The sequence below is a fragment of the Odontesthes bonariensis genome, chromosome 4 (genome assembly GCF_027942865.1).
Source record: "Odontesthes bonariensis isolate fOdoBon6 chromosome 4, fOdoBon6.hap1, whole genome shotgun sequence".
Taxonomy (NCBI): Eukaryota; Metazoa; Chordata; class Actinopteri; order Atheriniformes; family Atherinopsidae; genus Odontesthes; species Odontesthes bonariensis.
Genome location: NC_134509.1, coordinates 13412575 through 13436686, shown reverse-complemented (window position 1 = coordinate 13436686; position 24112 = coordinate 13412575). Strand labels below are relative to the sequence as shown.

General features: G+C 40.5%; 2 protein-coding genes across 3 annotated transcripts; one reads left to right on the top strand and one right to left on the bottom strand.

The window, feature by feature from the left end:
• The first annotated feature begins 1231 nt into the window (after positions 1 to 1231).
• Positions 1232 to 13183, top strand: psip1a (PC4 and SFRS1 interacting protein 1a). 2 transcript variants are annotated; one of them, XM_075463061.1, is made up of 17 exons: positions 1232 to 1324; positions 1751 to 1840; positions 1978 to 2054; positions 2397 to 2535; positions 4427 to 4516; positions 4857 to 4979; positions 6023 to 6082; positions 6188 to 6248; positions 6480 to 6573; positions 6740 to 6923; positions 7054 to 7133; positions 8831 to 8880; positions 9070 to 9140; positions 10354 to 10455; positions 10545 to 10743; positions 11949 to 12045; positions 12597 to 13183. In XM_075463061.1, exons 2-17 carry the CDS (start codon positions 1769 to 1771, stop codon positions 12625 to 12627), a joined length of 1530 nt encoding a protein of 509 aa, XP_075319176.1. In that variant the 5' UTR covers positions 1232 to 1324; positions 1751 to 1768; the 3' UTR covers positions 12628 to 13183. The 2 variants fall into 2 exon arrangements, with proteins under 2 accessions (XP_075319176.1, XP_075319177.1); XM_075463062.1 differs by lacking the exon at positions 4857 to 4979.
• Positions 13184 to 14149: 966 nt separating this feature from the next.
• Positions 14150 to 19096, bottom strand: snapc3 (small nuclear RNA activating complex, polypeptide 3). The gene is made up of 9 exons (XM_075463063.1): positions 18850 to 19096; positions 17039 to 17122; positions 16863 to 16941; positions 16594 to 16698; positions 16329 to 16478; positions 16101 to 16183; positions 15625 to 15783; positions 14658 to 14765; positions 14150 to 14565 (listed from the first exon to the last, which is right to left on the bottom strand). Exons 1-9 carry the CDS (start codon positions 19080 to 19082, stop codon positions 14418 to 14420), a joined length of 1149 nt encoding a protein of 382 aa, XP_075319178.1. The 5' UTR covers positions 19083 to 19096; the 3' UTR covers positions 14150 to 14417.
• Positions 19097 to 24112: the final 5016 nt, after the last annotated feature.

Here is a 24112-nt window from a genome sequence, read left to right as displayed (position 1 = left end):
TAAGAGCTCTGCTGGGTTTATATTCTCTGAACATATCACAGTGTGTGCACATTAGCAACATATAAAAACCGTGCTCAGATGTCCAAAATAAATCTTCCAGACAAGTTAAATGCCTTCAAGTCGCTAAATTTGTTCCGTGATATTTATTTATAAAGTCAGCAAAAATCATTTAAAAAATATTTTCAACATTTGTCTATAAAATGTGTTTAATGTTTTACAAGATACAACGTGAGCATCGTCAGCCACCAGTGCTACGGCTGAAGGTTGCTGCTTTGAATCGGCAGAGCACAGTAGAAATTTTCAGAAAGGAGATGTCAGCCTGTGCGTTCTGTGTAGACTGTTTGGGGTGGAGCGCTGGAGTAGAAATTAGGACAGATTGGCATGTTCATAGACCCCCATTCACTGAATGAGGAAGAACACTCATATCATGAGCAATTTTAAGAGCAGTTTTGAGTTGCCTGTAGTATGAAATGCGCTATATACATAAAGATGCCTTGCCTTGCCTTTTTTCTCTTCCTTTCCTGGGGAAACCTAACGTATCATTTGTATTGACACTGATGACCTTTTAAATCATTTCTAACTGCTGGAATGGAAGTTTTAAAAAGTGTCACCTCTGCAAATGAATTCAAAGTAAGAGAAGACAAGACCAAAAATGCAACGTTTTTATTTATCTGTCTCCACTTTTGGATCATTGCAAGTCAAAACACAAATCTTTATCTACACTACACTTTCAGACAAACATACAACACACAGTACATCAGTGGATGTAGCACCCTGAATCAGAGTCAGCATCAGTACCACGCAGGAGCGACATAAAATATGCAGAGTTCCCACTCTGATCTTCTTTTCAGTTACCATAAATGAAAATGACATATACTGGATTTCAGTTGAAATCGCTGTGAGCATGGTCCAGGATAGTTTATTTGGCAACTTTGTACACGGGCCTATTTGTTATGTTATTGGACGGGAGCACATGTGTGAATGTTGACGCCCACTTTATTCAGGAGTAGATGTCAAGCCCCCTGCTTTAACACAAGATCTTTGAAGCAGTGAAACGATCAGCCGCCCTAAAATATTCGCCCCTATAAATCCCGTTTTTCAGCACTATGACTACGAGTGTAACTTCACAGGTACTTGCAGTTGATTTGGAGCATCCTAAAGCTTTTAGCTCTGTTTCACTTTGAAAGAAAAAGCATCGGTATAGACATATTACCAAAGCAGACACCCCTACTTCCTGAGTGTAGTGGTAGAGTCTGTCGACGTCCTGCGCGGGAGCGGAAAACGTGCACCCGACTGTGCGGAAAAGAAGCCGTGTGTTTGCCTGGTAAATGTTATGTTATTTCAACCGTATAATGAAATACGGCTAATTCACTACCTTGTTATAAAGGTCCACATACAACAGAGTTAAAAGGGGGGATCTGTTAGTTTAGTTTTGTTAGCATTTAACAGCTACACGCTAGCTAGCATGTCTGTTGATGAGGCGTTGTTCTGAGCTTAGTCATGTTAATGTTTTCCTTAACTTTGCTTTTACCTACAAGGTGTTGACAGTGAGATTTGTTTGAGGCCATTAAGGGGCTGTTTGAAACGCATGGCTGAGTTAGCCTCAATAAATGCGACATTTGTGTCAGATTTGACTGAGGTGTGGACTCCAAAGGATGTACGATGTGGTAAGGCGGAAGGTGATCAGGACTGTGTATCGTGGGTCAAACAGTCATGGTAATGATAGAGATATATCTACTTTATTTTCCAGCTCGTTAAAACGTCCAACATGGCACGAGACTGGAAACCAGGTGACCTTATTTTCGCAAAGATGAAGGGTTATCCTCACTGGCCTGCAAGAGTAAGTCTCAAGCTAAATCAACGACGAAGCAAATACACTGCATTTGCATGTGCACATAACCCACATCCACCTGCAGAGGCGGACATTTTTGATGAACTGTTTTTGTGTACACCTGCTTCCTCTCTTGTCTTTGCCAGATCGATGAGGTCCCAGATGGTGCCGTGAAGCCATCCAACATCAAGTTTCCCATTTTCTTCTTTGGCACCCACGAAACGTTAGTCTGTCTTCTTAGAAATAATTTGGTAGTGAGTGCACTACAGCTGCAAGGGAGAAAAACACAACTAACTTTTGATGTTACAGTTTTTAAGATGCACTCACATAGCAACTACACAACAAAAGTCGCCTCATGTAGCACTTTTAAACTAATTGTGCCTGTTAAGCTGTCACTGCGGTCTTGTAAAGGTGTTCTTTTACATTCATTTTGGATGAGTAGCTGAATGGACTTACCTGCTTGTTTTGGCAGCGTGTTCTCATGCATCCACTTTGTAGTTAACCTGCTACATTTTTTATGTATTGGAAAATATTAAGTGGACAGGCATTGTTTTCCTTCCTACAGAGCATTTCTTGGCCCAAAAGACATCTTTCCATACATGCTGAACAAAGAGAAGTACGCCAAACCCAACAAGAGGAAAGGCTTCAACGAAGGATTGTGGGAGATTGAGAACAACCCAAAAGTTGAGCTCACTGCACCCAAGGTACATCTCCACCTTTTTTCTTAGTTTGTATCCTCTGAACTTAGGCTTTAGGGTTGGATTGACTGAATTTAATTGACTGAGTTTGAAAGTTTTACCGTGCAGGCTCAGATTTGTTTTATATCTCATTTCACAACCTTGGCTTGCCCTGGACGTCAAGTGTTCTGAAGTAATGAACTTTTATTCTTTTTATTTATTTCCCTTTTATATTTCCACATTTTCTTACATCCATGGCAGTCATTTTATTAATTCCTAGTTATATTTCTTAATTCATAGTCCTTTTTTTTTTTTTTTTCAGATATATCGTTTGTTTTTTGTGGCTATACTATCATTCTATAAAACGTAGCTGGGTAACCAAAGTCAAGGTTTTCACTACTGTCTTAGGGGCTGTTGTATGTTTTCCGCATCGCGTATCCGCAGGAGTCCTTGTGAGTGCACGGGATGTAAGTTTCATCATCCGCCCAAGTCTGTAAGGGGTTGTGCTGACCTCAGTTGCGCATCCATGTACATTTTGAAATATGTGTTTTGGGGGGCGCTGGAAGGGCTCCAGCTCAGCCGGGACAAAAATATGTCAGTAGTTACGGAACGTAACTCCCCTTCTTTGGCTAAGCCTGTTTTAATGAGTGGCTGTGTGAAAAGCTTTGCCTTTTCCACACATTCATCTTCACCTTCAAAAGAATAGGAACGGGTGGTTTTATTATCTTTTTTTTTTTTTTTCTCTCTTTGTTCGGCCAGCGCAGGCGCTCCTCTTTTTGCCGTCATAAATTTGTTACTCTCCTTTTTCATTTTTAAAGACGGACTGTGGCAACATTACAGATTAGCTCCCACTGGAGTTGCTGCAGAAATGGAAAATAAATCTGCAAATGTCACGCCTGCATGGACAGGGGAACCTCGTACTGGCCCCGACGTTTATGCTCAGAACTGATACAGTTTAAGTAAAGAATGAGCTTAATTCAAAGAGAAACTTGATGAAGAGTCCCCCGCCAATCTGCACAGAAGGAATACCCAGCCTAAGTAAGAGTGAAGGTCATTATGTAAGAGTAGACGAGACATTGATATAGTATTGTGTTTGAGAAGTCTTGCTTGTAGCTACGACGTTGTGCAGTGAGTGCGCGCTTTCGGCCTGTTTATAGGGAGTTTAGCAGAGTGAATGAACACTACAAGTGTTGGGTTAGTTAACTTTAACCTGCAGCAACTGTAACACATTTTGCTGCACCGGTGGAAATAAATTACTGATGAGCAGGGAGGAAAATCTGCTTTCACAGATGGTGAGATCAAAATGAATGGCTAAGAATTGCCCCTTCTCCACTTGCAGCACAGCAGAGCTCTGCCAGAAACTCGGAGAAATCCTTGAATTTGTATTTATCGGTCCCAGCAGGATGTTGCAATCAAAGCAGTTAATGTCAGTTTAACAACACCTCTTAATTCTGTATGACTTGGTACATTTGTCCATCACTGCAGCTCTCCCGCAGGTTTGACCAAACACTGTAGTTTCACACCAACCAAAAAGATTCATTTAGTTTCTTTATTTATTGTTTTAAGTATATTTATATGAAGATGCTTCAATGAAATGTGTTGTGCTGTAATTATGGTGAGTTTATATCAGTCTCAGCTTTTCAGGCTGGCTCAGTGAAGCAGCTGCAAAAAAAACTGTGGTAGCTTAGTTTTTTTTGTTTAGTTTTTTTTCAGGTTTTAGTCAGATGTCTGAAGTGTTGAACCTCTGGTTGGTTTACAGTTGGTCCAGCGTCGCCATATGCTCTTTTTCCTGCTGCACCTGTCACATGATCTGACATAACGTGATGTGTACAGCTGTTCAGAGTTACGTTGTTCTTATGTCTTTGTGCAGTTGTCACATTTAATCAAATCTTTTTTCTTTTTTTTGTTTAATTCAAAGCCGGTTGCCCCCGAGTCTTTCGCCGAAAAGGATTCAGACGTCATTCCAGAGGGAGAAGAGGATGCAGGTGACAAAGGGGTCCAAACTAAAGTAAGCGCCTTCTGTTTTTCCCCCTTCAAATGTGTTGTTCCTTCATGGAGTCATTTTTCTGCAGTGACTTCCTTCTGTTTTGCTCCCGTGTTGTAAGCTTCCTTCTTTTTTTTTTTTCTTTTTTTTTTAAATTTCTTTCATTTTGCTGTCTTTCTGTGTCTGCCTTTACATATCACTGCAGGCAATAGTTTACATATCAGTAGTACCCTTCTTTGGTAACAAAGGCTTGTATTCTAAGAGCAATGTGTTGCAACAGAAGAATCCCCACTAACTTTTCTCCCTTTTAAGACTCGTTTACCCCACCACACTGCGTCCTATGCTGTGTCTTGGGTGCATTTAGGTTCCGGGAAGTGAGTCTGAGCAGGAGAATGAGAGTGAGGAGGAGAAGGAGGAGGAGGTGGAGGAGGAGGAGGAGGAGGAGGAAGGGTCTCTGATCTCTGAGCAGGGTCCTCAGGACCAGGATGTACGTACTTTGCATGCTGGGATACCATAAAGCGGTGCAGGTCATCTCATCCCCTCTCCGTGGAAAAGCATGTGACACTTGGTGTTTTTTTTTTTTTTTAATCTGTGGTTTATTTCTGATTGATCAGAAGTGATTGCCTGTGGCCACAAAGTATCGTCGGTGCTTGATGATTTGATTAGAGTGCCTGGTTTGGGTTTGGTGCTTCTATGCTACTAGGGTGGTAACTGATTTATAAACAGACTGAATTTTGACAGAAAGCTGTCTCTGTGTGTCAGTACGCCAACCGATTGGTATCAGGGAAGGGTCGTCATGGTGCTTTAACAGTTAAAACGGCTCGAGGTGAAATCAACACGTCTGGGACACAATTCTAAGTGTGACTTCATAGAAAAGAGTGTTTTCTTCTTCTGCTTTACCCCTCTCAGACTACCATAACATCTTAAAACGCTTTCCATTTCCTGCCTTTTCCTGTCCATATACCGTGTAATTCTATTTTTTGCTACGAGTTGATTTGTATTTAGGTTTTTTTTCTATGTATTTTGTATAAAGGTAAGTTGTTGGTTTTTTTTTTAATTCCTTCTGATTTGTGGGTTTTTAACACCTCATTGTCCTTGTCCTAGTTCCACAGAACATACTGTTTCTAATGGGATTTATCATACTGTAAAGTACTGGCAGTGCACCCTGAAGACAATTAAACCGTTAAAAACAAATATCAAAGCTGTTTAACATCAGTGGTAAATTAAATTGTTTTGTTTTTTCCTATATGAAGCCTAATAAACGTTGTCATCTGAAAGCATGTTGTGTGAAACTGGGACAGCACGTAGCAAACTGACACATTCAGTATATTGAGTGTATGACTACAGTCGTACACTGGAGGGTGCCGTTTGTCAAAGAAAAATGGAGCCAGGCTGATTGTTGAGCTAACGTTCACGTCCAGTTTGTGGTCTTACCACTGCAGCTGGTCCCCTTGTGTTAAATGGAAGCAGGCGACAGTTACACTTTGCTATCGGCTGCAGTGAAAATGTGGAAATATGTCACATTTATAGGGCTCTTCTGCAAAAGAATCGACAGACGCTCCTAAACCCAAGAGAGGAAGAAAGAAAAAGGTCGGTTGTGATCATGAATTACTTTGCCTTATTGAAGGCTGCAGTCATTGGAGGTCAATTGTAGGAAATATTTTCAAAGACACTGTGTTTTTAATTATTTTCCAGAGTGATGCAGACCAGGAGAACGAAAAAGATGAGGCACCAGCGAGTCCTGTCAGTCCCTCAGGTAGGCTGTGTTGTTGGTGGCTCAGGTCCATTCAGAGGGTTGACCATCAGAAGCTCATCCCACACATGACCCGTTATGTGCCCAGCGGGAGATATGAGGGAAATAAGATGTGATGGAAGAATCGATTAAGCATGTTGGCAACCAGTAATGGTGTATAATTATCCCGGGGCTGTATTCATTCCCATAAACAGAGCTATGCTTAATTTTGCGTGTTTCCATACATACGATCAGGTGGTGAGGCTCCTAAACGAAGAGGCAGGAAGCCGAAAAGCGAGAAGTTGCTTTTGCTTCAGCAGCAGGACCATCAAGGCTCCGGAAATGAAATGTAACTATTTGTTGTTGTCTACCCAGGACCAATTGTCCTCGTGTAAGCATACCTAAATCGTGGCCGTAAGTTCATTAGGTGTGCAACAGTTTGGAAACAGAAAAACGCAAATCATGGAACAGTAATTTCAACCAGTCCAACACATGCTTTTTTGCTCCCCTGTTAGGGACACTGGTGACTCGGAGAAAAAGAGAAAGAGGGCATCAGAGGACAAGACTCAAAGTGGAGAGGAGGAAAAGAGAAAGAAAAGGGAAGACAGTAAAGGCAAGGATGTAGAGGTCAAGGAGCCTGAAGCCAAGAAGAAGAAGCTCTCCAAGGATGACAGCTCCTCCGGCTCCGACGATGATGAGGCAAGGCTCCACTCCACACTAGTGCATACTCAATTAGTATTTTTCAGCGGTGACGGCTGACTATCGTGTCTAACACAGATGTCCTATTGACATCTTCATGCACATGATTTTAATTTATCTCTGATCTCAGAAAAACAAAGGCAGAAAGAAACTGCAAAACGCAGAAATGGACAAAGATGTGCGGCGGCGGAAGGCAGATGAACCAAGAGAGTAAGTTAGCAGTCAGATTTTTAGATGTTTTTTATATTATTTTACTGTTTACTCAGGGGGTGGATACATCAGTGATACAATTTGTGGACAATGACAGAATTGTTTTAGCTGTTTGCAAAATTTATAATGGAGTTACTATATGAAGATATATGAAGCTGCTGCTGTGTACACGGTGCCCAGTAAAATTAGTGTCCAGTGCAGGGTGAAACTGACCTTCCTGTTAATGCAAAAACAGAAGTAATCTGCCAAAAATGTCACAGGAATATTAGAAGAGGTCAAATCAACAGCTTGTTAAAAGACAGCAACATAAAAGGGTCTGGACTTCCGTGGAAGACGAAAGTACTGACATCCTTTGATGCTTCCAGTGGTGCTGTGTCACCGAAGTTTAATGTGGATGTGTCAGAAGACGGGAGCCACCGGATCATTTTTCAAGTTTAGAGCATTACAAATCACTTGGAGATGATAAAGACAACTTCGCTGTCTTTGATATGACGGTGTCAACATCACGTTCCCTAAAAATGAGCAATAGATCAACACTGATCTGAAGTTTTTACTGACTGGAAGGAAGAGTCTTCAGGCCTTATAACACGTTTGAGATGAAAAGAGTTAACCGTGAACGTAAGGTGAGACTGGGAACACACAGACTTGAACAGACATTAGCTGGAGAATAAACTCCAGCTAAACAACATCAAAGTCAAATCAGAAGCTTCAGCATCAAAGAGCAGCATCCGCAGCAGGGGGGAAGCTTGGACAATCTGAATCTGCTTTAATGGGTTCATCAGCACAGGACCCTCAGGGCCTTGCAGCTCATCAATCATCAGATCAGCTTGCACTCCGCACCTAACAAGGGGGTTAGGTGCTCTCACTCTTATCACTACTCCTGCCTCCGAAGAGATGCGCGCACTCCCTGCTGGGTTGTGACAACAGGTGGAGACAGCTGGAGAGACTTGACCAAAGCAAAGCCCGAGTCACATTAGACTTCTTCCAAAGTACTGTGCTTAGCACGGTGTTTTGCATCCCGTAACACGCTTTCACTTTGGATGCGTTATAGGAAAGCGTGCAGGTGCTTTGAAAAGCATCCCTTTTGATTTGTGGAGTGTTGCAACGGGAATCACTGCTCTGGAGATCAAATTCGAACATTAAGACCAGCAATTTTGTGTCCACTTAAATGAACTGAGAGAGACCAACGGTAGTCGTTTCCATCATTCTGAAACGGTGCTTCGTAGAAGATGCAGATTAAGCATGTTTCCATTAACTGGTGTGGAGTTAAAGAAATATGTTGCTCTTGTAAACAAATTGGAGACCTCCAAGTCTAAGGAACAGGAAGTCTCCGTGACTCACTGCAGAGGTCACTCTCCCACAGACGCCTTCAGGCTTGCTGTCATAAAGAACGCATTGGGAAATCATTCTTACCTTTTACAGCTTCACTGTACACCAGCACATCTCTGTGGGGCCGAGAAACAAACCATTGCACAGAGTATCTGTCCATAATGTTCAAATAATTGTTATACTATATATTATTATTTTTTATTTTTTTTAAGTTATATTTTGCAAACCTCATTCTTATTCACTCTTTATTCCTCTACAATGCATATTATAACAGTAAGCAAATAAGTTAAAAACCATCATCCATTTTGGATGCTGTAACTTTGCCGGTGGATACAGTTGACGTCCTGTTTTATTTTTGTTTTTTTCAGTCCAAACAAAGATGATGCAAAGAAAACTGAGGCAGGAGCCAAGAAAAAAGGTAAATATGTGAGATGAATTCCATGCGGAATGTTGCATGGTGATTTTAACATTTTTAATCGGTAAGAAATAAATAAATGTAAGCAGATGTGTTATCCCTAAAAATCTGAAGTCATTTTGAATACCGATCTATTTTATTTACTTTTCAAAAAGACTCTTAGAAGAACTGTTTTCCTTTTCTTTTACTCAGAAATGTCAACTGACTTCAAACTTCAGAGACTACACAGTGAAATCAAGATTTCACTGAAGATTGACAACCCCGTAAGTTCTGCTAATCACGATGAAAAGAAAGAGGGGGAAATCTTCATTTCAGTCCTCCATGACACAAATGGTTTTGTCATATTTTGAAAGCAGCGGTATTCAGTCACTCCGACATGTGCAAGGTCCTCACAGCCTCGTTCAGACATACTTGAGATGGTGTCACATTTGAACGGACGTCAAATGAGGTATAACACCAAAGTACTCGTAGAGCGAGAGCTTTCGTGCACGTCATATTGCCATAATTGCTTATATTAGCACACAGTTTAAACTGCACTGCGATTGCCGTTGGATGGGATATGTCTACATGTTTGTTAAGCTTAATGAGCCACAAATCAGTGCCACAAAGAACTTTAACTGGCTTCTTTTTCACGAGTTTTTGACTGCGGTTAGTGTACTGCGTGCAGTTATAGATTGAGGTTTTTTTTCTTTTACTTCATCTTCACTTCAGGCCTGTGTGTGTGTGTGTGTGTGTGTGTGTGTGTGTGTGTGTTAGGAGAAACTGCAGCTGCATGCCTCGGTACTGTAGCAACATTTCGTTTTCCATGTTCATTTAGCTCAGACACTGTGAAAAACACTTGGGTTTTGCACTTAAGGTAAAATAAACTGTACAGTAGTATTGATCATTTATTGATGGCTTTTTTTTTTTTTTTTTTTTCTTTAATCAATCTGTAGAATTCCACTGGGAAGCAGATCAAATGCTAAATTGACAGCTACTGTGCATGCCCGTCTGTTAATGTGAAGTCTGACATGTTGTTCTGTGTTGGTACGGATTCGGAATCGCTGCCCGGTTCAATCCGGCCATTTCTGCCATAGAAAAATGTCATGAAGGGGGAAAAAACACCAGGGAGAACGCACAGAGACACTGACACGTTGAGCTGGCTTTAGATAAATGGAAAGCAGTGCTTTGTCTTTAAAGAAATTTCTGGAAATCCAGTTATATCCTGTTATAATCCTGTTACAAATCAAGACTTGTTACGCTGTTTTATACTTGTGAATTGTTTACAATTGTTTGTTGTTGTTTTTTTTTATTCTCTTCACAAATTTCAGCAATTCCTGAAGCGAGACATTACACAATTGGCATACATTTGCGTATTCGCAGCTTTTTCACATGCTAATAATTTATCTTTTTGTTAATTTTACTTCTGCATGCTTAGACAGGTTTTCCACCGATTCCACTTTTAATCTCGGCTCTCCCTTTTGTTAACTGCACTAGGATGTTAAGAAGTGCCTGGACGCTTTAGATGAGATAAGTTCGCTCCAAGTCACGACTCAGCACCTGCAGAAACACAGTGAACTTATAGCAACGCTCAAAAAGGTAAACGCGATGGCAGAATGAATTGTCTGTTTGATTTTTTTTCACCGACTGAGACATTGTGGTGATCCACGTTTTTATTTATGTTCTAGATCCGCAGATTCAAGGCCAGCCAGGATATAATGGACAAGGCCACCATGTTGTACAACAAGTTTAAGAGCATGTTTCTGGTTGGGGAAGGTGATTGCATGCTCAGCCAAGTGCTCAACAAGTCTTTAGCTGAGCAGCGGCAGCATGAAGAAGCAAAGAAAGGAGCTCTAAAAAGAGTTGAAACGGTTAAAGAAAACGGAGGTACGGTTCTTTTTTTTTTTTTTATACCTTTTTGGTGGGCTGCAACTCTGACGGGTCTGTGTGCAAACTCTAGTGATCTGTATTAAAACCCTCACCGTGAATATTTACTGGACTTTCTTTGTTCTGGACAGAAAAGGGTTTAGCGTTCCTTGGATAGAGATTTTAGAATAAAGCTACACAACATACTGAAAAGGCACAATTCTGAACAGTCATTCCAGTCCAAACATGCACATTATTGATGTTTTTTTTGTTTTTTCTCCCTCTTAATGTTGCCCAGTAACCGCTTCCTGATATTGATGAATACTTCACATCTGTTAAGATTATTTTTATTCAACCTAATCAAATCACTGTCACTGCCAAAACAATACACGTTTATCTTGTGGTGTCTGGTTTTCTGTCACCTTGAGCTCTTTGTTGTGTTTGTTATGGCATTCCTGAACAGTTATTGTGGTTTCATGAGCCATTTCTCTGCAGAGAATGTTGTGGCTTATTGGTGTTTGCCTGTTTCTCGTCAGTTCAGCCAAAGAATGACAGAAATACACATATACACACTAAAATAATTTTCTTTAAACGTTTAGGTGATGAATGGCGGCGTCGTTGTGTATTATAACAACTTGTACGGTATAACAAGAGTTGGTGCTGATTGTCATCCTTTAGGGTGCGAGTAGTTGTTTGAAGGTGTTAACATAAGTAGTTTAGCTGCAGGGAACCTTTCTGTGACTTTTGTAGTTGTAAGAGTGGGGAAATGGGGCAGCTCAGGTGGTAAAGTTGCATAAGACACGAACGTCTGCTGGTTGTTGATGAATGCATTAAGACCAGCAAGTCGCATATGGAAGTCGACCAGAGAATAGAGACATTGATTCATCGCTTGCAGTCCGTTTCCTGTCCTTTCCTTTCCAGTGGGATGTCATACGATCTTTGTGGTTGGCCTTCTCAGCAGAAACAGACCGTTATGAGATCTGCAGCCGCATCCTTGCTTGTTAATTACTCTATTACCGAAATTGGTGCATCTGTGAAAGGTCTTTCTTTTTGTAGAGTAAAGCATACCAAATAGATGGAAAATCCTATTAATTTCAGTAGGTCTGGAGTGCTGCATGTGATAACACATGTTCCTGCAAGCTCTCCACTCAGTGGTAGTTTGAATTGTACAATGCTGTTCTGTGTGACTGACTGAGTGTGTATGATTCTCTGTTAACACCCCAAAGACAAGTTGACCAATGGTGACGTGAGCCCTGAAGAGAAGAAGCAGGAGATGGAGAGGGAGAAGCTACTTGAAGATGCCTCTGCAGGAGAAAGTCACAGGTAGCTAACACGACCCGGAAATGGACAATTCAGTCTGACGGCGTTCTCAGTTCAGCCATTATGGTGGTTGGTCCAGTACAATAATGAGACTGCATTACTTCATGTTAACTTAAGTTTCTTCTACGTCTCTGTTCTAAAGGCATCATTCAGTTCAGTTGTCTGTACTGGTGGCAGATGTTAAACTCAGCACTGACCTTCAAATTTTTTTTTTTTTATTCAAGTTGGCTGAAAACATACACACACATATTTGGGTCACACCATTCAGTCTGTACTGTACTTAGAAGAAAAGCTCTGCTCCAAGTCTGATTTTGTAGTAATTAAAAATTTTGAACCAAAATTTTCTTATTTCAGAAACAAAACTGAGCCAGAGACGGTGATTCTTGCTCATTAGATTAATATTTGTTCACAGTAATGTCGTAAATTGACACTTGCTTGTACTCATTAGTAGGAGCTGCATTTGTTGGGGACAATTGCCTATAACGCCACCCTTCTTGTCCTTTGTTAGTGGATCTATTTACCTTTAAACATTTGGATTTGCTTTTTGTTTGCAGTGCTCCAAAAGCTCAGGAGGAGTCAACTTGAGTGTCCTACATTCCTCAACAGATTTGCTGCTGTACTCCTACAACCTTTGAAAAACTGGGTTCCAGTTTACTGACCACTTTTGTCGGTGTTGCTGCTCAGAGGTTTCAGTACGTCAACGCCCCCCTTCCCTTCCAAATGACTGACTGCATATTTTATTTTTGTACTTTATGTAAGCTTGCCTTCCAGACACCTTATGCTACCTGCATTGTTTCGTGTTGATTTCACGGCGGTGTAGAGTTAAGAATTTGAAGTTGATGAACATGCTCACACACAAACAGGGTTAATGCCGTCTTTTTTTTTTTTTTTTAAAGTAAATGGTCGAGCAGTAACCACGTTTTATTTTGTCTTGCTGCAACTAGCTAAATGTCTAATTCTAGATGTATTAAACGCAGGTTTCATAGATGCACAATGCTTGCCAAAGTTTCCTTAGCCTCATTTTCAACCACGTTCGACTGTTTTTATGTTTTCTTTTTAACATGAATGTAAATAAGAGTATTTTTGTGCCCATCTGATGACCTGTGTCGTTATCTAATAATAAAGTGTTAGCTATAGTTCACCTTTTGTCTTTCGTGGTATTAATTCTGATTGCCTAGAGTTTCTAATACTTCTTCTGACAGGATTGGATGAACGACTATAGGGATGCAGAACTTTCACACCAACTGTGAGAGATTTATCGTGCTCTCGCTGATCCAAGTAGGTGGGAACTAGTTGGTAAAATAAAAGGTGATGTGTATTTATTGTGTTTCAGGAATTTTAGTCAAACTGTTAATTAGACCTGAATACAGTCAGTGGGGTTACATGGCACTGAAACGATCAGATAATTGGCTAAATTACAATGAGTTGAGCAAGGGTAATTATCCTTGGATATATGGCGGTGAATGAATCGGATGAGAGGCACAAAGCATGTCATACTCCGTTACGATAGGTGGCGCTGTACCCATTTCAACTATTGCTAATAGAGCCACTTCCTGTTGACCTCTTCACCACCAACGACAGCAACAAACTCAGGCATTCAAGAAAATGGCAAATAAAGAGCAAGATGAAGCTACGTCCCTCTACATTTTCTTTGTGATGAGCTGCTTGTTGCACAACGGCGCATTCTCCATCGCGTTGTTTGTTTCTTTCCGACGGCGACTACAACAGTGATGTCATCTCTTCCGACTTCCGGCTCCCGACCCCGGGAAAAAAAATCTCCAGCATGCGCAGAACGCAAAGTCTAATTCCCCACATGCTTCACCTGTCTACAAGCACGTTTAATTTAACTTTCAACTGAGTTATCTCGGGGTCTTAATCCGATCGCGAGTAACTCTATTCGATCCAATTTCTTGTCAGATTAAGGTGTCGACATTCACTTAATAACTCAATCTTATTGTAATTTAGCCAATTATCTGATCCTTTCAGTGCCATGTAAGCCCACTGAGTGAAGCAACCCATGCAAAGCTGATTTTACTGCTGCTAAACTAATACTTACTGGGCATTTATTAATGAATACCTAATATGGCAAATAAATGTGCGCTGAGCATTTCAAGAGAGTGTGACAAACTTTAATAATTTATGTATAAACGACAACGTTTCTTTTTTGTTTGTTTTTTTTAAAGTCGGAGCCAACAAATTCTTTCAGTGAACGTTTCTCTAAAACAGAAAAATCAGTGAACTCAAAAGTAACTCTTCTTTTTTTTTTTAAAGGAAAGTAAACATTCCCCAAAAATTAATACATTTCTTTCTGAAATATAAAACATTTAACTGTATTATACAGCATTACACCATCTGAGCCCCTTCATTGAAGAACATTAGTTAAACGCACCCCGATCAACGTAAGGATAAGCCAGGAACTCTCCCAGTTTGTTGCCTCCGGCATCGTAGTGCAGCATCCGGAAGCATTTGTCACAGAACAGACACGGATCACTGGGGGCGAACTTGTCGTTGGTGGTGTACCATCTGAAAACAAAACGGGTGTTATAGGTGGGTAAGTGATCAGTTTTCAAAGCCCAACGCTGTAACTAGTAATGTAACTCCTCATCTTTACACACCTGCCAATGAAGACGTGACAAACGGCACACTTCTGGGTAACAATTCTGTGCTTGTGCATGAGAAGCGGGTACAGCTTCTTATCCAAGCAGTCGTTCTTGTGGGCCAGTCTGTAAGAAAAATGAAAAATGGTTTTCTTACAGAGACTGTTGGAATAAATTAGTCTCACATTTGTGATGCTCAGAGGTTTCGTGAGTGTTCAAGGCAACTGTACATCAGCTCCAAGGCATCTACAGTACATTTTGCTTTAAAGCCGTCTGAGACCAGTCCAATCCTGTCTGAAAATGAGGCGCTTTATTTCAAAAGCTTCCACTGGTCATACAGATATCTGAGGAGCGTGATGTCGAAGGCTTAGTGCTGACAAAAATCACCTTGATTAAAAACCCAATAGCATCCTCTGCATGTTATCCTGGTTTGGAGAAGCTCTATTTTGTACAATTTTGGTCAAACAAGCGTGTTTTCATGTATTTTGAAAGTCCCATTTTGGTTGACAAAAACAATCATTTGTAACACTTGCTTACTGATCCGATACTGACAAGAATGTGGATAAGCATGGAAAGTCATGCATGTGTCTCTGTGTGAGGATGAGCGATGGCCCTCAGCCATTGACAAAATAGTCAGGATTCATCCTATGTCAATACCTAATTTTGTGCCAGTTCTTAAAGGACAAACTAAGAAATTCTTGAAATGATTCATATGATGTATGATGTTTATAGATGCATTAAAATAATTTTTGTCATCTCAGATTTCTCATCATGGCCTTTCTTTTCAGTGTGTTCAGCTCAGCTCAGCTCATAGGCGTACATCCCCACCCAAGAGAAAAAAAGCCACATAATATAAAATCCCATGTCTAGTTTTTTACAGTAATATTCATGCTTGTTACACTCTGAAGTAAGAGTTGGAATGAGTTTTGAAAAGAAGCCGAATCATAGACCAGAAGGACTGCTGACAAACGACAGAAGCACTGACCTGACGTCTGTGATGATGACGAGATGTTCGCAGTCTCCCTGATGGCAGTAGAGGTACGGGAATCCCACTTTCACTGTAAGGTCCTCAAACCGCGTGTCCTCCATCTTGGCCTGGCTGTACGAAGGGAAGTTATGGGACTTTGCCCATTCTATAGTAGTACTGGATAACAAACAAAAGGAAAAGGGAAACGCAGGTCATGGGAATTCACACAGCACACACAAATGGATTAAAAGTTGGACTCCGAGGGACAGATGAATGTAAGGCCGGTATTGTAGGTTCAAATGCAACTGAGTACGGTAACCCTGAGATACCTTTCTGATGCTCTTTTCACAGTAATACCAGAGGAACTTTCCATAACGCTTTTCCCATTTGAAGTGTTCTACTTATATCAGTGTGTGGTACATTTAGGACTAATAACAAGCACAGAAGATCGCCGGCCACAGACCTAAAGCTCTCACTCATCGGGTAAAACTTACATGCTGATATCCTGGCACTCAGGAAATCGCATGTCATTGTAGAAAACTCCTTCCAAGAAAAAGAAAGCCGATTTATAATGATCCTGAAACAGAACACATTAAAATGGCCCCCCTTTAGGTCACAGACTGCACAACTGCCACATTTTTAAAATAAGTTCGCAAATGCAAGTGCCGTCACGGCAAAATAACAAATGCTTTGGTTTGAAGGTATAAACTGCGTGTAGTTACTTTGCTGATGAACTCTGGAGCCATGTCTGGTGTTTTGCTGAACTCGCCGCACACTTGCAAGTCGCTGACGCAGCAAATAGCATCCCTGAGCTCAGCCAGGTTGTGGGTGCCGGTCATCAGCAGAGTCATGTGGGGTCTGATGTAGTTAAACTGTGCAAATTTGACAGAGAAATGTCAGGTCCACAAAGGCAACATTCAGGAATGAAAGTCTATGTAATACTGAAGGCTGGAGGCGCTTTGGCCAAAACGAGAGATGAATGCTCACTTTGTCGAAAGCCGTCGGGTAGTAGATGTTGATGGTTAGAATGACTTCTCCTTCGGGGACCATGTCGGCCCTTGTTCCTGGTGTCCTACCGACAATTAAGCGCTCCTGGATATGACACAGAGAGATGAGCCGTACATTAACATCAAGGACTGCGATGCAAAAGTCCAGCACCCCCTCGGGCAAATCAGTGGGTATCCAAAATAAAAAATAATGCATTTATAACAAGAATAAACAGACAATTTCATTTCAGTGATGCTTAGTTCACCCACCAGTTCATCAGCATAGAGATCATGTCTGTTCTTCTGGATTATTAGAGAAGCTCTGTGATCTTGCTTCTTTTTCCTTTGTCTGTTTTGTAAAAAAGAAAAGAAAAAAACGGACACTAAATCAAGCCAATGGAGGATTTGAGACCATATGGTTCATATTAGGTGAAGAGAGTTCATACATCAGTGTTTTCAGTGTTGGGTCTGGAGGCACAACTTCCGTGTCGGGCTGCTGATCTTCAGGATGGCAACGAAGTGACTCGAGGCTTCAGAGAAAAAACACAAACTCAAGATTATTATCATATTTGGTAACAATGGACAAAAGGAAGTGTAGAAGAAAGCTGGCAGCTAAATACTTGCAACAAAATAATAGCTTAAAAAAAACTAAAAAAAAAAAACGGGGGGCCGGTTCAGGTTAGGATTTTTTCTTCATATTGTGAATGAAAGATTCCTTAATTATAGAATTGGCTGAGTAAAACACCCTTGAGGGTTGTCCTTAAGATTTCCCTTAAAAGTATTTAATCCTTTCTCCTCACATCGACCTCATGATTAAACTTGGGAAATTAGTTCAACTGTTTTACGAAAGGCCAAAGTAACCCACGTCATGAAAAGGACAGTAAGGTTCCTCCTTCTGTGTCTTAAAAGCAGCTTGTTCATGGTGATAAATGGAGGGAAGGAATCCTGAAAAACCTATTGGAAACTCTACAAAACAAGCACTTGATTTTGTATTAGAGTTGACGGGCAAACTATGTAAAACAGTAGGACAAATCATAAATCTCTCTTACAGACACTTACAACTTATTTGTTTGCACCTTTACAACCAACGTCCATTTTCCCCAAAAGCAAAAGAAACACGGCGCCATCCGACCGTGTCCACTGTCTGTCAGTCTGAGACGAGCCAGAAGAGCCTGCAGCATTTCTGCGCAGGGTTCATTTATGGCTTCTTCCTTGTGTAATACACTTTCATGTTGAATTTCTAGAGACAGCAGAGGACTCTCTTGAGGGAAAATTGATTTCTCAAGGTACTCCTGAGGCCTGTGGCTATACTGACGATGATGGCGTGAAGTTTGTCATGCGGCCAGGTGCATCCGACAGTAGTTTCCGAACTTACATAACGAGACAGGATGGATTACTTCTAATGACAAGTATTTGGAGACCCCCGAGATCATAAGGATTCCACAAGATGAACAATTTCTGATAAACTCAATCAAGCCTGTCTGGCATGGACAACTATCCTGGCAAACCACAATGTTTGTTAGACAGAGTCTTCTTCTACATACTAGTTTGTGACTGTAATCTTCCAAATCCTGCAAGCATGGAGTTGCCTTTCATGGTCGACAGCAAGGCCACATTCAGTTACTAAAATCACCGTTCTTCCCCTCTCAGATGCCTGGGTACATGGGTGGCTGGATGTTTGTTTCAAAGAACTGTTGAGCATGTACACCAAATAAAGCAAACAGTGATCAGTGGATTTTGAAGGACTGATGGCATAAAAATGATTAAGGATGCCAGCCTAGGTTTAAAGAAGCTGAGAATGACCTTATATCCTCTTTCCACTCAAACACAAATGCTTAGGTATGTCAAAAATGGAACGAGTATATATGTTTTATCATGTGAAACTTTATACCAATAGTTTTATTATGCAGTTTCCTTTTCTCTAATTTGAGGACTCCCCGAGTTTTGCTGTATTTCATGGTACCAAATCACACGTGCAACCTGTGGCACAGCTTGTATAATTCGGACAGCAACGTAAAAATCAGAAATAAAGCTTTTGTGATATCCCTTTTACGTTAACACGTCTGTACATTGTTTCCGCAGTGTACAGGTAATTCGCTGTATGTTTAAATAAGTTGTACCTGGCCTGAATGTGACTTCAACTGTTCGACTAGCAAAAGCCTGGTATTCTTTTTATATAGTAGTCAGACATAACTCAAGCAAACCTTTAATATTTTTGTAAATGGTGTAACTAAACGTTAGACTGACGTCTGAATACCTGCAAACGGATTTCAACTGAGCCATGGTGTCAGCATCGGCGCCCATCTCTGCGGCAAAGTTAGCATCAAACGTGTCCTTGTCCTCCTCTGTGTATGAATAGTCTTTTGGCCTCAGTCTACTCAGCCACTGGTCTCTGAAAGAGCCGATGTGAAAAGGTTTAGTGTTAACGTTTGTATACTCATAATCAGGAATGCTCGTGTTTAGATCTGTCGACTGTTCAGATTCCGCCATGTTTCCAGAGTCTGATGGGCAAAAGAGAAGAAGAAGAAGAAAAAGAACGAGGCACCGCGGGGAGGATCACGGGTAATGTAGTTTTCAGATTTCTGTTGCATCTTACTGAAAAGTCATACTACAACTACGGTAACAAGGGTTGAAAATAGTGGAATATATTCACTGTCTTTTGTATGTGTGCTTTTTTCACAACAAAATTTGCCATAACAAACGCCACGTTTGTTTTTAACGCTCTTCTCAAAAGTAGTTATGATAGTTAACATTAAAAGCAACATAGAAATACAAAATAAGTTAAGCACCTTAAGCTAAATCAAAAATTTCCATGAGCACGTTAACAGATATAATTTTGTTAAATAGGATTTTTAAAGTATTTCTGCACTGTGAAATGTGATGAAGATGTGAAGGTTAATGCCATTAGAACAGTTCAGTCAGCTCTTGGGCTGAAACTGTGTTTTCAACCTGGAAGTGTGAGCCCTCAATGATCTAAGTTCTATATGATACAGTATGCCAGTGCACTGCACTGTAGAGCACTGAGCCATTGTGACCTATTAATGTTATCATCATGCCAACTGGGGGAAGCCCGTAGTCAATAGGATTGCTCCTCATTAGGTTATTTTTTTCTGAGAATGTGCATGTTTTCTTGCAGAACCTTATACTACATCTAACAAATTTTATGGCGAAGGCAATTTAGAAAGTTTTCTATTTTCTACCAGAACATTGACTTTAAGAAAAATAAAAGGAAAAAAAAACACATGTTGGAAACGTTTTGATATTTTTTGTTCTTTGTGGTTTATCCATCATCCTCTGGCTCCAAGAACTCTCCTTCACTTCTCACTGTCATCATTTAATGCCTCAATAATACTACCCTCCATTTAATCAAGATACACAGTCCCACTCACCTCGTGACTATGTACCAACTCTTCAATATCAATCGATTATCAATTCTTTTTTTCCTTTTCCATTTAGGGAAAATGCCCTGAAGGCACTCAGAAGATTTCCCTAAGTAACCTTTGCAGAACCTTTTGAGGATGTTTATAGAATGTACACTTGGATGGTTTAAATATACATGTATTTTTATATATCTTTAAAAAGTCAGGCTTAACAAGTAAAAATAAGAAAATTGTGCTGCATTGACTGTGCTTATTGTAAGCAAGCCGGCTAGTCATTGAACTCCTGTTCAAAAGTTGCACCAAAAACACATCAGAGAAAGAAGAGACAATAAGCAGAGGACTAGAAACAACTTGTTTCAAGGGGAGTCGCCAAGAGAAGATTCAGATATCCACAACTCTACAGTTCTTTGCTGATAGAGTACAAGGACTCACGTTTGGCGATAAATTTATGGGAGGGAATCGCAAAAACACTGGGGAGAAATAAACATTACGCAGCTCATGTCTCTTCCATGTCTATTGCTTGAAAAGGTGGTTGGCAAACCAGTGTGTCGGGAACGTTATCTCTGCCTTTGGGAGGGAACTATGGAACTGTGGATGCATGTATTTGAAATGAAACACATGGAAACACATGATACACATGGAAATCAGGAATTTCTCTAAAGTCAGACTGGTATCCCACAGGGCTGCTCTTTGTCACACATTATATTCCTAACTGGAATTAACTACATTTCTATATGTGGAAAATGGGCAGAGGGTGTTCAGATTATGTGGTCTTGTAGGCTTCATCAAGCAGACAGTTTGCGCTGAGGTGGTTTGTATAAGTGCGTGTGACACAGCTGGGATGATTATTGGCACCTCTATCCAATCTGGCAACCCTGAGCCAATTGTTCTCTGCGATAACTTGGTGGATTGTCAACAGTAAATTAAAGATGAATTGCAGCCTTTTATGCAGATGTTTTGACCATTTTGGATGTCTTGTTCACATGTAGTGGGAAAGTGGAGTGAGAGACTGGCAGACGGGTCAGTGTAGCATCCACAATGATGCTGGAGCTGAGTCGATCCAAAGCTAATCTTAATTTAAATTGAATCAATCTAAACAGCAGCCCCTGCAGCTTAGGCTTGGATAAATGATATATCACTTGGAAAACGCCTGAATAACTAGTCATAAACTTGCAAACTTTACTGTAGGCCTGGCTTTCACGGTCCATCAGTTCCCTTCGGTGGATCTTGAAAACGTTGAGTATGGTGCAGCAGGAGAAATGACAAAAACACCAGAAATAATTATTTAAACTGAGATGTCACATACATGTAGATAAGCAGAAATTATGGCAAGATGTAAATAACAGATGCATTGTGTTGTTTTGTCCCTTGGTGACAAACATTGATTTGTTAGGGCAAAGCCTTTTCCTGCTCTGCCTCCAGTCCTTTACTTGATTTGATCATTTTTCCCGTTATAGTCTACTTATGCTCATTTATTTGCTTCTCTACATCTCTGATAGTCAAAGTTTCTTGTCAGTCTATTTTAAGCCTCCTTTTCAGATATTCATCATAAAAATATGAAATAGTCATTTGTAGCATTTAATGACTTGGGCCAGTAACATCCACCAAAAGTCTAATTTCTTATGATATTATGGTGATTCCATTCAAATCAATGTTCTAAGATGAAAAATATAGGTACAGTGTTCTGATATTTCACAATAAGAAAAGATACAAGTAAGATTAAATTTAATTATTTGTTTTAGATTCTCACTCATACAGTCCATTATTTTGGACAGGGTCCACTCCCTGGTTTGAACATACTTCTGTGAAGACCCACTCAGGGAGTTCTGACTTTTCCAAAAACTCATCTGTGTGGTACCTCCAAATTGTAAATTGAAAAGTTCTTGCTTTAAAACAGGGATGTCCAAAGTCGGTCCTCGAGGGCCGCTATCCTGCAGGTTTTAGATGTTGCCCTGCTTCAACAGATTGTTAAGTTCTGCACAAGCCTGTTAATGATGTCTTGATCTGAATCAGGTGTGTTGAAGCAGGGACACATCTAAAACCTGCAGGACAGCGGCCCTCGAGGACCGACTTTGGACATCCCTGCTTTAAAAGTTGCTCTATATGGCCCTACATCTCCCTCCTTCTTCAGTGAATGGAGATCAGTGAATATACTAATCTGCTCCGCAGCGTCTAAAGACCTAAAGTGAAGATGTTTCTTAGACTATTTCCTGCAACTCCTCGTATCCCCCACTTTACACCCGTTCGGCATCTGTTTGGTGTTGTCGCCCATCTTGTAAAAAAACAAGAAACTTGCCAGAACAGATCACATTAAATCTGTCAGTATACAGTAGACCTTTTTGTTTTTTTTACTGCAGACATTTTGAAACATTACAGCAGTGAATGCAGGGAGGTGCTGCAGCTATATGGTCTCCTGTGTGGGACACTGGCGTCTTTATTTTCTCTTGAAAAATAAAAAGCTCATTCTTGGCTTATAAAGTCAGTAAGGCTTTTGTCAGTTTTATTTCATTTATTTAAATCATGACAGAATGCTTTCATCAAATGTAAGACGGGGCTCCAAGGCCACGCTGAAACATTTCAAAACTTGTTGAAGACTATTTGGGGCTTGGTTTGCAGGAATGCATATTCTTTGTCTCTGTCTTTTTTTTTCTCTCTTTTTACCTTTATATCTAACCATTCACAAACCACTCCTCTTGCAGACTTTACTGCAGGCTATATCACTCCATCAGTTCCCTACAGTGATGCTTGAATAAGCAGAGTGTGGTGCAGAAGAAGAGATGACAAAACTACCACAACATAATGATTTAGGCGAGGACGTCATGTGTGCAGATAAGCAGAAACGGTGGCAAAATCTACACAAGGAAAGGCAAGGCTAGTTTATTTTTTGTCCATAAGGCAATTCAAAGTGCTAAACAACACACTCATTGTGTTGTTGTAGTTGAGTTGACGTGGACAAGTTCTGGGAATTTGCCCCTCAACCACTTACTCCACCTTTTGAGCTACCATGAACTCATGATCTTTTCCTAACATCAACTAATGACTTTTAACAGCTGACCTTGTTATGTGAAAAGTTGGGAATGTAATTATTTTTTGAGGTTCCATGGTGTTTTGATGGTATAACTTAAGACATATATTCTAGGACAGAGAGATTAAATGATCCAATATTACACAACATGAAGTGAGTGATTCCAGTTTAACTGTTCTTCCTCTGTCTGGGGGTGTCATTATTGCCGTGCAAATGAAGCCACACTCCTCAGAGGAGATCAGTACACGTGTATTCAGGCAAGGACCTTAGAAGAGAGTCACTACACCACTGATGTTTGACAGTGAGAAAGAAAGCTGAATAATGATGAAGGCCAGACTTGCGTATACTGCCTGCATACGGGTGCCACTTATCACATGGTTTCCATGGTTTTAGACATTAGGGAAGCCAAAACAAGACAGCAATGACCCAAGAACAGAAACATTCTCAGTGACACCGGCCATCATTGACCTTCCATTCCTTTATTGGCTCAGTTCAGACAAGAGAATAGCAACGGAGAATAGGTTTTATCACAAGGTACACATAGCACTAGTAGATTGCACAAACTACCCCTTTTAGAGCAAAAGTAAAAAAAAAAAAAGAAAGAAAGAAAGTCTAATAATGACAGCTGTACCAGGTGACAGGGTCACGTAGTTTCTGTCTTATTGCTGAGAAGGCACTAAGAGGAACAAAATCATCAGAAAATTGGACTGTGGAAGACCACAGATTTCTGTGTCACTAACCGGATGTTTGGTTCACAAAATCTGAACAGACTCATTCTAAACGCAATACAAAAATGTGTTCATTTTATAGTGATGGCAGCATTGTTTGACCCAGATGTTGCCTTCCACATTTAAAGTTAATTCATCCATCTTCCTATGTAGAAAAGCCAAACAAACACGGTTTCATCATTGATGATCCACTTGTGCCGTTTCTGCTCCTGATTCAAAGAGATCTGCCGTGAAAAATAAATTTGCTACTGGTTTTTCATTGTGAAAACTTTCCAGAAAGCTGGAAAAAAAATAACGGAGGCTGTGGATTTAATCCAATTTTAATCTTTTTATGCACCATAATCAGCTTCATTCTAAGTGGCACAGTTTGTTTGGAGCAAACAAGAG

What these genes read in the sequence shown, in the direction of transcription:
- psip1a (XM_075463061.1), top strand. Translation starts at nt 1,769, where the DNA reads ATGGCACGAGACTGGAAACCAGGTGACCTTATTTTCGCAAAGATGAAG. An exon ending in CACTGAAGATTGACAACCCC is followed by an intron (nt 9,141 to 10,353) that starts GTAAGTTCTGCT and finishes TAACTGCACTAG; the next exon opens with GATGTTAAGAAGTGCCTGGA. An exon ending in TCTGCAGGAGAAAGTCACAG is followed by an intron (nt 12,046 to 12,596) that starts GTAGCTAACACG and finishes TTTTGTTTGCAG; the next exon opens with TGCTCCAAAAGCTCAGGAGG.
- snapc3 (XM_075463063.1), bottom strand. Translation starts at nt 19,082, where the DNA reads ATGGCGGAATCTGAACAGTCGACAGATCTAAACACGAGCATTCCTGAT. An exon ending in ATCTCTATGCTGATGAACTG is followed by an intron (nt 16,699 to 16,862) that starts GTGGGTGAACTA and finishes TGTCATATCCAG; the next exon opens with GAGCGCTTAATTGTCGGTAG. An exon ending in ACCCGACGGCTTTCGACAAA is followed by an intron (nt 16,479 to 16,593) that starts GTGAGCATTCAT and finishes AAATTTGCACAG; the next exon opens with TTTAACTACATCAGACCCCA.